The sequence below is a fragment of the Rhipicephalus sanguineus genome, unplaced genomic scaffold, assembly GCF_013339695.2.
Source record: "Rhipicephalus sanguineus isolate Rsan-2018 unplaced genomic scaffold, BIME_Rsan_1.4 Seq1138, whole genome shotgun sequence".
In the NCBI taxonomy this organism is placed as follows: Eukaryota; Metazoa; Arthropoda; class Arachnida; order Ixodida; family Ixodidae; genus Rhipicephalus; species Rhipicephalus sanguineus.
The window spans coordinates 167,841-181,210 of NW_023614391.1; the positions used below are offsets into that span (position 1 = coordinate 167,841).

Sequence of the window (13,370 nt, forward strand, 5' to 3'; positions counted from 1 at the left end):
GGCAACCTACGCGCAAGTGTCGGAAGGCTTTGCCGTATTGGGTTAGGCTGTATGTAAGTGATTGAGCGCCATTCGGAAATACTCGTTTCTTGCCGTGCGGAGGACGACTCTCTTTCTTCTGCCTTTGCCACGTTGTGCCTTCTGCAGGTGGTGGAGGAGCTTCGTCGTCTGCTCGAGCACTACAAGCAGGATACCGGGGAAGATATGGACCTCCTGGGGCTGTGCCTCACATCTCGCAAGAACCTCTGCATACACCCACAGGTGAGGGGACAGATTGGCCGGGAAAGTAAGGAGCAGTCCACTCACAACCCGCACACAGAAGCACCGCGCAGTGTTCGAGGTGTACACTCAAACCTCAATATAACGAACACGGATATGACGAATAATCAGTTATAACGAAGTAAACAAAAAATAGCCTTTTCATAGATACAGTGTTACAAGTAAACATTTATAACGAATTTTCGGATATAATCAAGTTATTTTCCTGGCAGATGGGACTTTGTCATAATGATGTTTGAGTGTGGTAGCAAGCTCACGAGTTGGAAAACTCAGGCCCCACCTGTTGACACTTGTCGCTAGGCTAGTTAGTCCGTGGTTTCTGTGTTTGGAAAGATGCGAAAGCGAGAAAAGAAACGACCTATGTGGTGCTGTTTGTTTCCTATGGAACTTTCTCTGTTAAATGCGTATAGTACAGTCCAAACTGCATATCATATTGAACCCACATATAATGAATTATTATGTATGTCGAACAATTGTTAAATAAAAGGCCTTTAAATATATTTTCAATATATAAAATTGTTTACACTGAATTACCTGCATATAGATCTTTTTTACGATCCCCTTCAGATTTGATATATCAGTGTTGGACTGCATTACCACTGCGACATGCCAGCAAATGTAAAGTAGTCCTTTTTCTATCAGTTGTCTTTGCGCTTGTTTTAATGTGTTTTCTGTTGCAAGTCGTAAACTGTTGATATTACCGAACTAGAGCAGGAGGTTTTTAAAAATAGCAAAGTGTTCACAGCAAGCTACCACACATGGAAGACATTTAATCAGCTTTACCCACATTTCATTTTGTATGTTTTTTAAAGGTACCAAAAGGCATGCATGCAATACAAATGTGTCTCGTTAAAATGCCTGCTAATTACCACTAAGCTTTACATATTCTGCCAGGTTTGAAGTAATATAGTGTTTCCTGTATAATGCTTGTTCCTTCTTCAATTTCATCATCATTTTGTGTATACTGTTGTTTTTTCAGGTTTCTGAGATTGCATCAAATTAGTACCGCACTTTTATGTTACGTCACCTCAATGGGGAGGACGAGAATTCTTGTTGACAAAATCAACTTATGTTTCACTTTTCAGGCTTGACCTGCGTGATCCACGGCGCAAGTATCCAAATCTCGACAATGTTTGGTGTTATTCGTGCTCTTATCGCTTGCTCTGTAATGAAAACAAATATACAGGAAATAAGGAAATAAGTTGCTTTTTACTTTTCTGTGTTACTCATGCTACAGTATGTGGCTGCACAGCGGGGTGTTGTTTCCTAGTTTTTCCCAGCTTTGTTCCGATGCATCTTCGGGAGACATGGCCTTGGTTAATGAAGCAGCATGTTGCTTTAGTAATTAGTTTCTGTACTGTGTTTTGTTTACTCATTAAAAAAGCCCATATAGTCTCTTGGATTCCATCGGGTAGACATATGTTTCCCACAGCAAACATGCCTGAATCCTCTTTACTGAGTCTCTGTAACTACTACGTGTTCTAAGGCAACCGGACCTCTCTTCAAACACTAGAGCGCTTCCCCTTGAGTTATCATAAGATGCTTTCCTCCTGAGTTCGTCTTATTTCTTTTGGTAGTTTCTCGTAGCTGCTTTGTTCGTCACATCGCTGCTGTCCACTAAAAATCTTCTCCGCCTAGGTTTGGACGTGTTAAACACCGCGATTTAGTATTGAAGTTCTTAAACAAACGGTTTACTGTGTTACCAGAGCAGAGCTGGCACGTTTGCAGGTGAGCCTGGAGCGTGACGGCCGAGTAGTGGACGGCCGGTGCTTCAGTTTAACGGCCTCGTATCGGCGGGCGCAAGCGACCGACCCCGACACCCAGTGCTGTTCCTTCTTTGAGGTGAGCTCATTGTTCGGCAGGATAAGTGGATTCGTTGCACTACGGCTGCTCGATAAAAAAGAAAGGGTGCAGCCTGTTGCGTTGCGCTGAAACACATGGGCGCAAGTGGGAATGCTATGTTGTCAGTTTCGTCCGCGTTGGCGTTAGTAGATGTCCATCTACACGCTTCTAGAGCGAAAAAAAAAGAGACAAAGGGTGAAGGTTGTGGCGTGCGCGAGACGCTGTGTACCGCCCTATATGAGCATGCCGAGGAGCCGCTGCGTTTCGTGGCATCTTTGAACGACAAGGAAAGATGTCAACGTCGGCGAGCACAAATTTGTGCATGGCACTGAATTGTGTTAAAAGTCCAAATGATGAAATAAGAAAATCTTTGTTGTTGAAGAAAGTGATGCTTACAGAGGAATGTGGATGATCTGATCGCCAATAATATATTCCAAGAATTCGAGGCTCCTCAAGAAAACCCTCGACACAAGGACAGTCGCGTTTTCCTTAAACAACCTTGGCGCGACCCGTCTCGTGGCGGCACAGTGGCAACAAGTTGCTCCTGCTGCTTTCGGGGCATGCAACAGGCTGCACCCTTTTTTTTATTGAGCATCTGTGGTAGTGCTTACATACATACTCACCCCTTAATACTATTGTAGACTCAGCTTATCCTCTCGCTTTGCGACACTATGGGTGAACACTGCCCAGAGCTGCCTTCCATTTCAATTTCTGAATTAACTACCTTCACATTTATTCTTATTACAATAAAGTAGGCTATTTCGAATATCACTTCTTTGATACAGAATGGAAGGTAATTGGTGCCGAATAATTCTCAAATGAATTTGAATAGTAGCAGGGTGTGTTATAATTCATAAAATATGTTACATTATAAAATTTTTCATACTTAGCCCATATAACGCGCTTTTGAACTTTAAATTCAATTGGGGTGCAGCGTGGCTTCGTGGCAGAGTGCATTTTCACTGAGGAGGTGTTTCACGGCATAACGGCCACGCGTTGCAGTGAAACCTCCATTTCAGGAGGGTTACATGCGCTGAATTGCATCTGTTTATTCGTTCCGATACTTCGAAATTTCGAAAATCTTAAACTGGTGTTGAAGCGGATTCGAATATACTGTATTATTCCTACCAATATTGAAAGCACTCGAATATTCACGCAGGCCTAGTTTAAAGAAGGGTATTGGGCTTACCGTGGGGATAGTTTTCACTCAACTGTTGCATGGATACATTTTCATCTTTTGTTTTGTTTCCAGTGCCCTCTAAAGCTAAAGCTTGTGCGCTTTCCTTGTTGCTGTCACAGCACAGCCACGTTATCAGTAGCTGTACCTTTGCTGCGTCTTTTTCGAGGCTGTTGCTTCGTTTCATATACAAGCCGAAATGAGAAAATTGTCGAATTATCCATTGAATTTGAGTGAATTAAGAAGAGATTGGGTCCAGGTGGGACATGTACACTCAAACCTCGTTATAACGAACGCGGATATAACGAATTATCGGTTATAACGAAGTAAATGAAGAATAGTCTTGTAATAGCTACAGTGTCGCAAATAAACGTTTATAACGAATTTTCGGATATAACGAAGTTATTTTCGTGGCAAATGCAACTTTGTTATAATGAGGTTTGAGTGTAGTGCATAGGATAGTACGAGATAACCTGTGGTCAGAATGGGTGCCTAGAGTTTTGTGGAATAGATGTCAGGAGAAACGAAGTGCTGTTCGAGGTGTCTGAGAACTAAATGAATGAAATTGGGAAGTTTTCAAGCATAAGAAGCCATGAGGTAGTGTTATACAGGGTGTTATTAAAGTTTGCTAGAAGCCTTCATTCTACTGTGGACATAATACTATAGCCCAATGGAAATGATGGTTCTATGGTCATTCTGCTAGCTCAATGCAGCTTGATTTTGTCATTGTTACTGAAGCGCAAGAGACGAAAACAAAGGAAATGCAATAATAAGAGGACCTTGCAACCGCTAACTGCTCACGTTTTTATGGATCAAAACAAGCCTTTTTAAGGTTGCGGACACACGTTCTTGGAGGCAGTGTATTTGGGGCCTCTTCCACCTATTTGCAGTAACAAGTAATAACGTTGTTCACCTTGATAATTTCTGACCGGTTTTGACTACTGTATATACTCGTACTCTACCAGCACTGATTAACGTTGGCTAACTTTTGTTTGGTGTTGGACATACACTGTTGTAATGGCAACATTCTCTTCAATCAATGCCATTGAATAATATCTCCTAGATTTTTTTCTTGTTTTTTTTTTGTATGAAGTACCTTCATTAATTCCTCCGATATCACAAGATGAAACAGCGCTTGTTTTCTCTCCAGTCAATAGAGAAACAATCAGTTGTTAGTCGGCACGAGGTGCTGATTCTTTTTGGTCTTTCCTTTGCCTTCAGCTTTTGCGTTTGTATGAATGATGTATGTGTGCCATACTCACCCATTGTACTGCTGATTGCATTGTCTTTACTGCGCAGAACTTTGACAGCCAGGGCCGAGACATTCCCCTGCCCACTGGTATCTACAGTGTGGTGAGTTTGCGCATTGCTTGAATGCTCATAGTTCCGTGCCCTGTGCTGTTTGCAAAAAGACAAAGGCTCCGTGGATTTGTTGTTAGCTGTTTAGCTCAAACCTCAATATAGCGAACACGGGTGTAACGAATTATCGGTTATAACGAACAGAATTAAAAATAGTTTTGTCATAGATACAGTGTTACGAATGCACTTTTATAACAAATTTTTGGATATAACGAAGTTATTTTCGTGTAAGATGTGACTTTGCTATAATGAGGTTATAGTGTACTGAGCATGTTACTGAAACTTTTAAGCTTTCTCTTATGGAGATTGTAACCGCAGAAGATGCAGCAGATAAAAAATAACCCCCACCCTGAACTGGTGTGCCTGAATATGGCGCAGGCAGTACCCATCCAGAAACGTGGCTCGAGTCAGTAGATGCTATATCCAAATCTTCAGTTTCAAATCCATTGTGTATAACGGTTTGGTCACATTGACAGGGGAGGCGTTGCGCTGAGTTATGATTGTGCTGGGGTTTGAAGAAAATGGTGCCCTTTTACTTTTCCAAAGAATACTTTTCCACCAACTTTCTCTGTTCGACAGTTTTTTTTATCACTTGGTGTAGCTTTGTATGTGCTAGACTTTTGCTCTGTTTGTGACAAACTTGATTCTCCTTGCTCATTCGTGCAGGACGACCTCAAGGAGTATGGCCGGGAACGCCAACTGTGTCCCTACTTTGTGGCACGGCAAGCGGTGAGCTCATTTTGTTTGCCAGTTCTTGTTGTGTGCCCCATGTTGCATTGAGATGTTCAACCATATTTATTAGTCAATAATCAATCACTCAGTTAATGCCCCAAGGTGCAAGCTGACGAGCTCACTGTACTCAAGGACACTACAGTAGAACCCCGCTGTTACGTTCCTCACTGCTGCGTTTTCCCGGCTGTTACGTCGTTTTCCGCCGGTCCCGGCATAGCTCCCATAGGATACAATGTATTGGGAACCCCGCTGTTACGTCGTAACTGTCGGACCGTTCCCGTATGATACGTCGCGAAGTGCGCTCGGAGCCGACCGAGTGACTACCGAAGAGAGCGGTCATTGGTGCATTTTCACGCAGCTTGGCCTGGTTTGACCGTAACATTATCCGCATGAGAGGTGCAAGCAACAGGATCTTTCGATTGATGCAAACAAATGCATTGCCTTCGAGATTCGTACTGAAAAGATGGCGTCTATGACGTAATTGCTCGCAAAAGCAAGGCCTTCGAGATTGGCATTTACTATTGACAAAAGCATGGCCTTTGAGATTTGTATTTCACAAACATGGCGTCTATGACGTAATTGCTTGCGAAAGCAAGGCCTTTGAGATTGGCATTCACTTCTGCCATCGCGTTGGCGTAGACTCATCATCATCGTTATTTGTCGGAGGACGGGAGAAGTTCGAGCTTGGTTGGAGCTCGCATGGTCGTGCGCGCGGTTCGCGGTCGGACTCGCTGCGCTGGCCGTGATTGCGTGTGCTTAGTTCTTTCATGCCTGCAGCTGTTGGTGTTAAAAAAATCACATACGTTGATTACATTTCTGTGGATGAGGCCGTCCCCAGCTCCGCATTTCTATCCGTCGACTAGATCGTGGCTGAGCGTGCCAATTTTCGTGCTGCTCGTAAGCATTGAAATAAAATTCTGTACCACTAAATATTTTGTCATTTTTCCTGTTTTTCGGCTCTTGCGTTTCCCGTCTCTTACGTTTATTTTCTACGGTCCCTTCAAAAAGGTATCAGCGGGGTTCTACTGTATTCTGTGGCAGCACAGGGAAAGATACGGGAGTAAAGCCTCCGTGCGTGTGTTACTGGACAACTAGCCCAGCACTGTTGACGGTGCTATTTTTTTGTTAACATATACTGATGTATCGTAGCATCCATGTGCGACAGCTTGACAGTATCGTGTATGGGAAAGGGGAAAAAAAAAATGACTCCAGCTTAACACTGAACAGTTTACTTTGTGTTGCCTTGCTGTTGTAAAAAAGGTGACTATATCGAGCTGGCTTCCGGAAAGTTCTACCACACATAATACCTCTGTAGCTTTTGCTCGATTGCTGCAAAACGTTGTTCCTAAGTGCAACCCGGGCAAAGACCCCCTCATGTGTCCTAACATTGACACTAGAAATGTGTGTCCAGGTGAAAGTTCTGCAGGTCACTACTTTTTGCTTCAAGTATGATCACTGAGTTCTGTGAACATGATGAGGTGCATTTCTCTCTTGAGCATATAATCACGAGACCTAATTACTAGGGGTCTGCGAATAGTGAATTTTTGAACCGAATCAGATACGAATTGAATAGTGTTCGAATAGTTTTCGAAAAGGAAGGCAGCCATTTTCAGAGCAACCCTAGAATGGTGATGTAACCATTTTCGAAACAGCTCAGGAATTCCACAACATTTTATTCGAAACAAATATTCATTAGCTGTAACAAAGGAACATTACAATTACTTTTAACCGACAAAAAAAATATACCACAATTATGTAAACTAAGGCAAGCTTGTATATAGAAGCAACTAAGAGCCTTAAAAATATTTTGTAACTGCAGGTTGACATTCAGCAGTGACTACAGTATTCAAGGTGGCACTTTGTCAGCAGCTGTTAAATAAAACCGATATATAAATAAATATTAAACAGTGTTCTTGAGTCAACATGAGCATGAATGTCATGATGAAGATAGTGGATTGATTACTCTCTTGCTTCGGCGACACTGGGGTTTTAAGCAAAAATGCCTCCATACTGTGATAAACATAGCGTCGATAGTCCCGTAAAACCTTAAGCTGCATGCATCTTGGGAATCATGATTAAAACAAGGCACCTAACCCCGCTCTGTTACAATGTTTCGTTTCTTCTAGGATTTTTCATCAGTTTTTATTATTAAAAAAATATTTGGTATTTCAAATATGCAGTATTCGATTAGAGTACCAAATCAAATAGAATGCTATTCGGTTTGTTATTTAAAATTTTAAAATATTCACGCACCCCTACTAATTACCACTAATCACCCCTCCATCTTGCACTAGACATGCTAAATAGGTTGATGGTGATGAATTCAGTCCTTGGTAACTTGAAGTTTAAGGTGTTATGTATTGCAACGTGTCATTTCTTTTTCTAGTTTTCTATTGTCATGTGACAGTGGCAGTGGAGCAATATCTGACTGTTGAATAAGGCTGATTCTACTGTAACCTTTCCAAAATGTTTAATATTCAACAAGGTTTTAAAATGTTTTAAGCATTTAGTAATCTTTCCAGGGACATATGAGTACAGAAAAAAAAAATGCCTGATAAGAGGTGATTTATAAGCTCTTATGCTACGCTTTCTGTTTATGCAAAAGCACACGAAGCCAGCTGCTTACGAAATGAATGCAAAGACAAGAGGAATTACCTGTGATTGTTTATTCAAATGTACAATTGATATGGCAAAATGAAATTAAAGTTAATGAGAAGTAACTTGCCACCAGTGGATGTTCAACGAAAATCTTTCATATTGCGTGTGTGGTGCCTTACAAGTGGAGATAAAGTAGTGGATATCATGCTACTTACATTTTCAGTTATTTATGTGTATGTTTGCACAAATGTGACTCTTGGAGTCTTAGCTAGTGCAAGCACGCTCTTCCCCATGCTTTCTTTTGCATTATGTATTCTGCAATGTCCTCATGTGGTAGTGTCATAAAAAAATCATTCTAGCATTTATTTTGTTCTGAATGTAGGAGTAACAAAATGTACTCGTTATTTTCTTTTTTTTTTATAAAGCTAATTCTTTATTAAGTACACCCATTTTCACTGTATAGTACGTACTTTCTCACGTATAACCCACATCCTGAACAACGATTCGCGGAAAATCTTCTAAAAATGATACCCTCGTATTGCCGCATAGCTAGCTTCCTTGCGTAGCTGTAAAGCACTGCCATGAAGCGACCATTGCAGACTGGAATTTGCTTTTATTTTTGTCTTGACTTTTTAGCTCAAATATAAAAAAAAATTTGTGCATGTTATACACGAGAAAATGAAGTTGTATGTGGATGCCTATAGTACTAGTGTGTTTGGACCCAGCACATTTTTGCACTGCGACAAATGCCAATACACCGTAGTGACATTCACCTGCGTAGTATACTATTCTGCTCTAAATAATGTAGACAGCGATCGTGACACAAATAGACCAACCTTCCTTCTAGGTGCTGCATGCCAAGGTGGTAGTGTACAGCTACCACTACCTGCTGGACCCCAAGATTGCCGAGGTGGTCTCCAAGGAGATGAGCCGCAACGCCGTAGTCATCTTTGACGAGGCCCACAACATTGGTGCGTCGCCCACCTTTGTTCAATTGCGGTGCGCCCTCGAACAACTGCACGTAATACGATTCATTTCCACTGATGGGGCAGTTTCAACTCCACTACCGTATTTTGTCGCGTGTAACCCACGCAAAAAAGTGCAGAAACTTGGGAGCCGAAGTCGGGGAGTGCACTATATACACAGACTATGCTTTCACAGCAATGCTTGGCAACAGTGCATGCAAAGTCGCAGTGACAGCAGTAGCTGTCACTGACAGGAGGTGAGGACAGTACCGTATACACTTGTGTAAGGGCCGCACTTTTCTTCCGCGATTTTGATGGGGTGCAGCCCTTCCATGGGAGTGTGAAATTTTTGTTCAATTTTCGATTCTATATGGAAAAACCTATTTAATCGTGCCATATATCCGCCTATAGCACAATCGCAAGCGGTTGTGCTAAAGGCAGTTGTCAAAATTAACGGCGGCACAAAGGATCAATGGCGCTGGCGAGAAAAGCGGCAAGATCCACCAGATAGCGCCGCGTGACAAAGCTGCAGGACAGCTATTGCCATCTAGTGGCTACTGTGAAATGCGCCGTACAAGAGACGCGACGGCGCTGCCGTTTCCTGGCGAGAATTTTTCTCTCTTTTTTTTTTTTTTTAATTTGGACTGCCAAGTTGGGGGGAGCGGCCCTTACACGAGTGCGGCCCTTAGTCGAGTGTATACAGTATGTAGCGATATTGGTGACTAAAATTGAGTGAAAATGAAGCTTTTGCAATTTTCTAGCATAGTTACTGTGCTCAATATTATGAAGTTTTCAAGTTCATTACAACGTTTAAAGTGTGCAGGTAATACATGGGAATATTTAGAAAAAACTATTTCTCTGGGTTGCAGTTGGGAGAGCAGATGATATCCAGGGGCGGGTTATACGTACTTACTACACTCAAACCTCATTATAGCAAAGTCACACCTGTCACAATAATAACTTCGTTATATCCAAAAATTCGTTATAACCGTTTATTTTATTACTGTATATATGACAACACTATTCTTCATTTAGTTCGTTATAACCGATAATTCGTTATATCCGTATTCGTTATATCTAGGTTTGAGTGTATACCTGTTCAATGTATTGTTTGACCAGACATTGTCAATTTGAGAGCCAACTGATGTGACATTTCAGACAATGTGTGCATCGAGTCCATGAGCGTGCGGCTGACCAAGCGGACCATTGAAGGGAGCATGGAGAACATCGACAACCTTGACCAGACCATTAAAGAGTGAGTCCGTTACTGCATGTACCCTTTAAAGGGCCATGACACGGTCACCAAACAATTTGTGGTTTTCACCGAAAAGTAGAAGTAGAGGGTCTATTGTGCCTGTACATATATTAAAAATGGACTGTAAAGGAAATTTCGTTGCAAAATAAGCCCTAGAAGTCGCCAGCTATAAACCCCGCCCTCTGCCAGCAATCTCCATTTTGCCACGGCACATGTGGCGTCATGTGCTGCATAGAGCAGAGCCATCGCCTTCTACCAAAGTTTCAGCCTCTGCAAATTGGTCAATTTGATTGTCAAGCTAAAGAAAGCTGGAATAGCTCAATTGCACGTGCAGCTGGCCACGGAACAAAATCGTTCGACGGAACGGAGACGCTCGCGCAGCAAGCAGCTTGTTACATCACAGCTCACGAGTGTGTCAGTGTCGCCTGACTCTCAGGCCGCTCGCTTGTTTATAAAAATATTCGATTACACATTGAGCGCTCGACCAAGAATGCTAAAATTTCACCAACTTGTTTCTGAACGCACAAGGATTAACCCACATAACACAGATTATGACTGAAAATTGGTTGCCATGGCCCCTTTCAAGTGTCAATGGACTTCTCATTCCAAGCCCCTGTTTCTCTGCTTCCATTGTTGCCAGGAGCTCAATCATATGCACAAGTGGAAATACTTGTCACTGTCACCTGTTGAAACGATGGCACAATGCAACGGTGGCACAAATCTTAGTGCGCTCAGCTATGGAGCGATAGCAGTTGCAGTGGGGTAGCAGTTGCAGTGGGTAGCAGTTGTAGTGGGTAGCAGTTGCAGTGCAGCTGCAGTGGTCATAGTGAGGATCAAATCCGCATCATGGCTACTTTTTTTGTTCATTAGTTAGAGCAAGATGACGTAATTTGTGGGCTGTTTTACAGCGTAAGCTGTTACGAGTTGGCAACGTGAGCCGATTTTTGTAGCGTAGTTGTCTGTCGCCGCCGGTGTCCGTCACAGCTATGGCGCACAATGAGAAAAAACACCAGAGTTTGAGGTGGACTTGAGCCCAGGCTTTCGGCGTGGCAAGCAAGCGCTCTGCCAGAGAGCGACGCCACTGCTTGAATCCTTTTTGGACAAGCACCCTATATAAGCTTCACGTATGGTGAGAAGACGCGTTAACATAACAAATGTCATACTGCATGGCAGAGCAGTAGATTCACACTGTGTGAATTGCGTAACGAGTGGGTGGTTTAAAGCTCCCCACCCATTACAAAGAGCTCAGGAATAATTCTTCATCGTCCTCATCATCGTCCTCATCATCGTCCACCACAGCAACAACAAAGTATAAGGGTAATAGGTGCACATATTGCCTTAGAAACGCATTGTGGATGCTTCGCTACTTTGTAAAATGCGATGATTTATTGCACAGTGGGTGCTTCGAAACTGCACTTGCAGCAGGCACCCTAAGAGAGCTTACTGCGGGCTCTATGAAGGCCACTCTGCCAGCTTACTCTGTGTCTGTGCTGCACGTTTCGCACAGACCTAGCATTTTTATTTTTTCTGCCACCACTTTCTGATGAAGGAAGGGGTTGCACATTGGACCAAGCAATACTGTCGCACTTAAAAAGAGGAATGCGTCACACCGTGAAAGCAAGCGCGAGCTGCGCGATAACATCATGTCGGGCCAATAAAGTTTAAGCGTGCAACCAGACAAGGACAGAAAAGAACACGTTCAACACACTGTGCTCGTCTGGTTGTGCGCTTGAAATTTACAGGTCATGTCTTACCAACACGGCCAAATTGCCATGCTTGTGATTATGCCTGGGCATGGAAGAAATGGGGTTTTCATCAGTGCATGACAGGTCACACTCCTGGTGCGTTCCCATCATTTACGTGCTCTTCTACGGACACGACATGCAAAAATTGCAACACTGTCCGTGCCACCGGGCACAGTGCCGTGGCTTTACTGGAACACCCAGGCGAGGGCTGTATCACCAATTAAATAATTTGTGGCTCCATCTTCTAGCTTCGCGTGCAGTAAGTGCATGCAAATACACAAGTGGATAATTTTTTCTCATTGGGCCATTTGATAGTCTTTTTGTTAGCTCCATCATTAAAGTGAATAGCTGGTAACATAACAATTATGGATTTGGTCTTCTGGTTAGAATGAAGTTCTCTTCAACTGCGACGCCTCTTTTTCTTTTTTTTTTTTTTTTTGGTAAGTCCATCCTTTAGGATTCCTTCTGCTCTCAGGTATGGATGCTGACATTCATTCAATCAATCAATCAATCAATCAATCAGTTTTTATTATGTAATATACAGGTAATGAATGGTTATTATTATATAGGTAAGACCCCAGAGCCCTTTCAAGGGTTGTTTGTGGCAGGGGTCTGTTTTTAACTTAGATGGTTAGTAGTATTGAACTACAAGGCAAATACATACAAAGAAATAGTACAAGTAAATACAAATGTTGCAATAGCTTTGTTACAAATGCACATAACTTTTTTTTTTGTTATCTCGGTTACTCTTGTAAGTTAAGTAAATGAAATGCTGTGATGCTATTATCGATGCTGTGATGCTACAAGGTAAAGTGTTCCATAGTGTCACAGCAGTGAATAGAGAATGAATGTAAACCACAGTTAGACCTTATGTAGGGTACCCATAATGGTGTAGTTAAAGGGGTACTGACACAACATTTTGCGGCCGAGATAGCCTGCTGGATCGATTCCCGTGTACGTGCGTGTACCATCTGCAAAATATCGACAGCGAATAAAGCTTGGAAGGTATTTTATGTGAATTTTGAAGTTGGCGAGTGCGATCCAGCATTATAGGCGGCACCTGGTGCATTGACACCCTCGGAGGTGACCCAAGGTGACCCCCCTACTTCCCCTACGTAACCGTTGCAGCCGGTACAAGTTATGATGACGTCGTAGCCGCCATTTCTGTTTTGACGCGCTTCCCGACGAATCGGTCCTCGCCAGCGGGTCAAACCTGAAGTGATTTGCCACGTCAAAAATTCCTTCCATCCCCGCCGCAAGAAAATCGTCGCCATCAGACGACGATGAGCCCGACGACGACAGACCGCGTGGAAATGCGTCACTGTTCTGTGTGCTCACGTGACCGAGCGTTTCACTCGCTAGGTGGTGGTAGTTGCACCCGATGGCTTGTCGTTTTTGGAGCTCTGTCAAACCGAAAC

General features: G+C 42.8%; 1 protein-coding gene across 2 annotated transcripts in view; it reads left to right on the top strand.

Moving 5' to 3' along the window:
* Positions 1-13,370, top strand: part of LOC119376263 (general transcription and DNA repair factor IIH helicase subunit XPD-like) — a 46,169-nt gene that overhangs the window by 6,884 nt on the left and 25,915 nt on the right. For both annotated transcript variants that reach the window (XM_037646169.2, XM_049411385.1), the window contains exons 5-10: positions 148-261; positions 2,008-2,121; positions 4,598-4,651; positions 5,324-5,386; positions 8,835-8,958; positions 10,111-10,207. In XM_037646169.2, the coding sequence (XP_037502097.1) occupies positions 148-261; positions 2,008-2,121; positions 4,598-4,651; positions 5,324-5,386; positions 8,835-8,958; positions 10,111-10,207 (566 nt within the window). The remainder of the gene's footprint in view (positions 1-147; positions 262-2,007; positions 2,122-4,597; positions 4,652-5,323; positions 5,387-8,834; positions 8,959-10,110; positions 10,208-13,370) is intronic.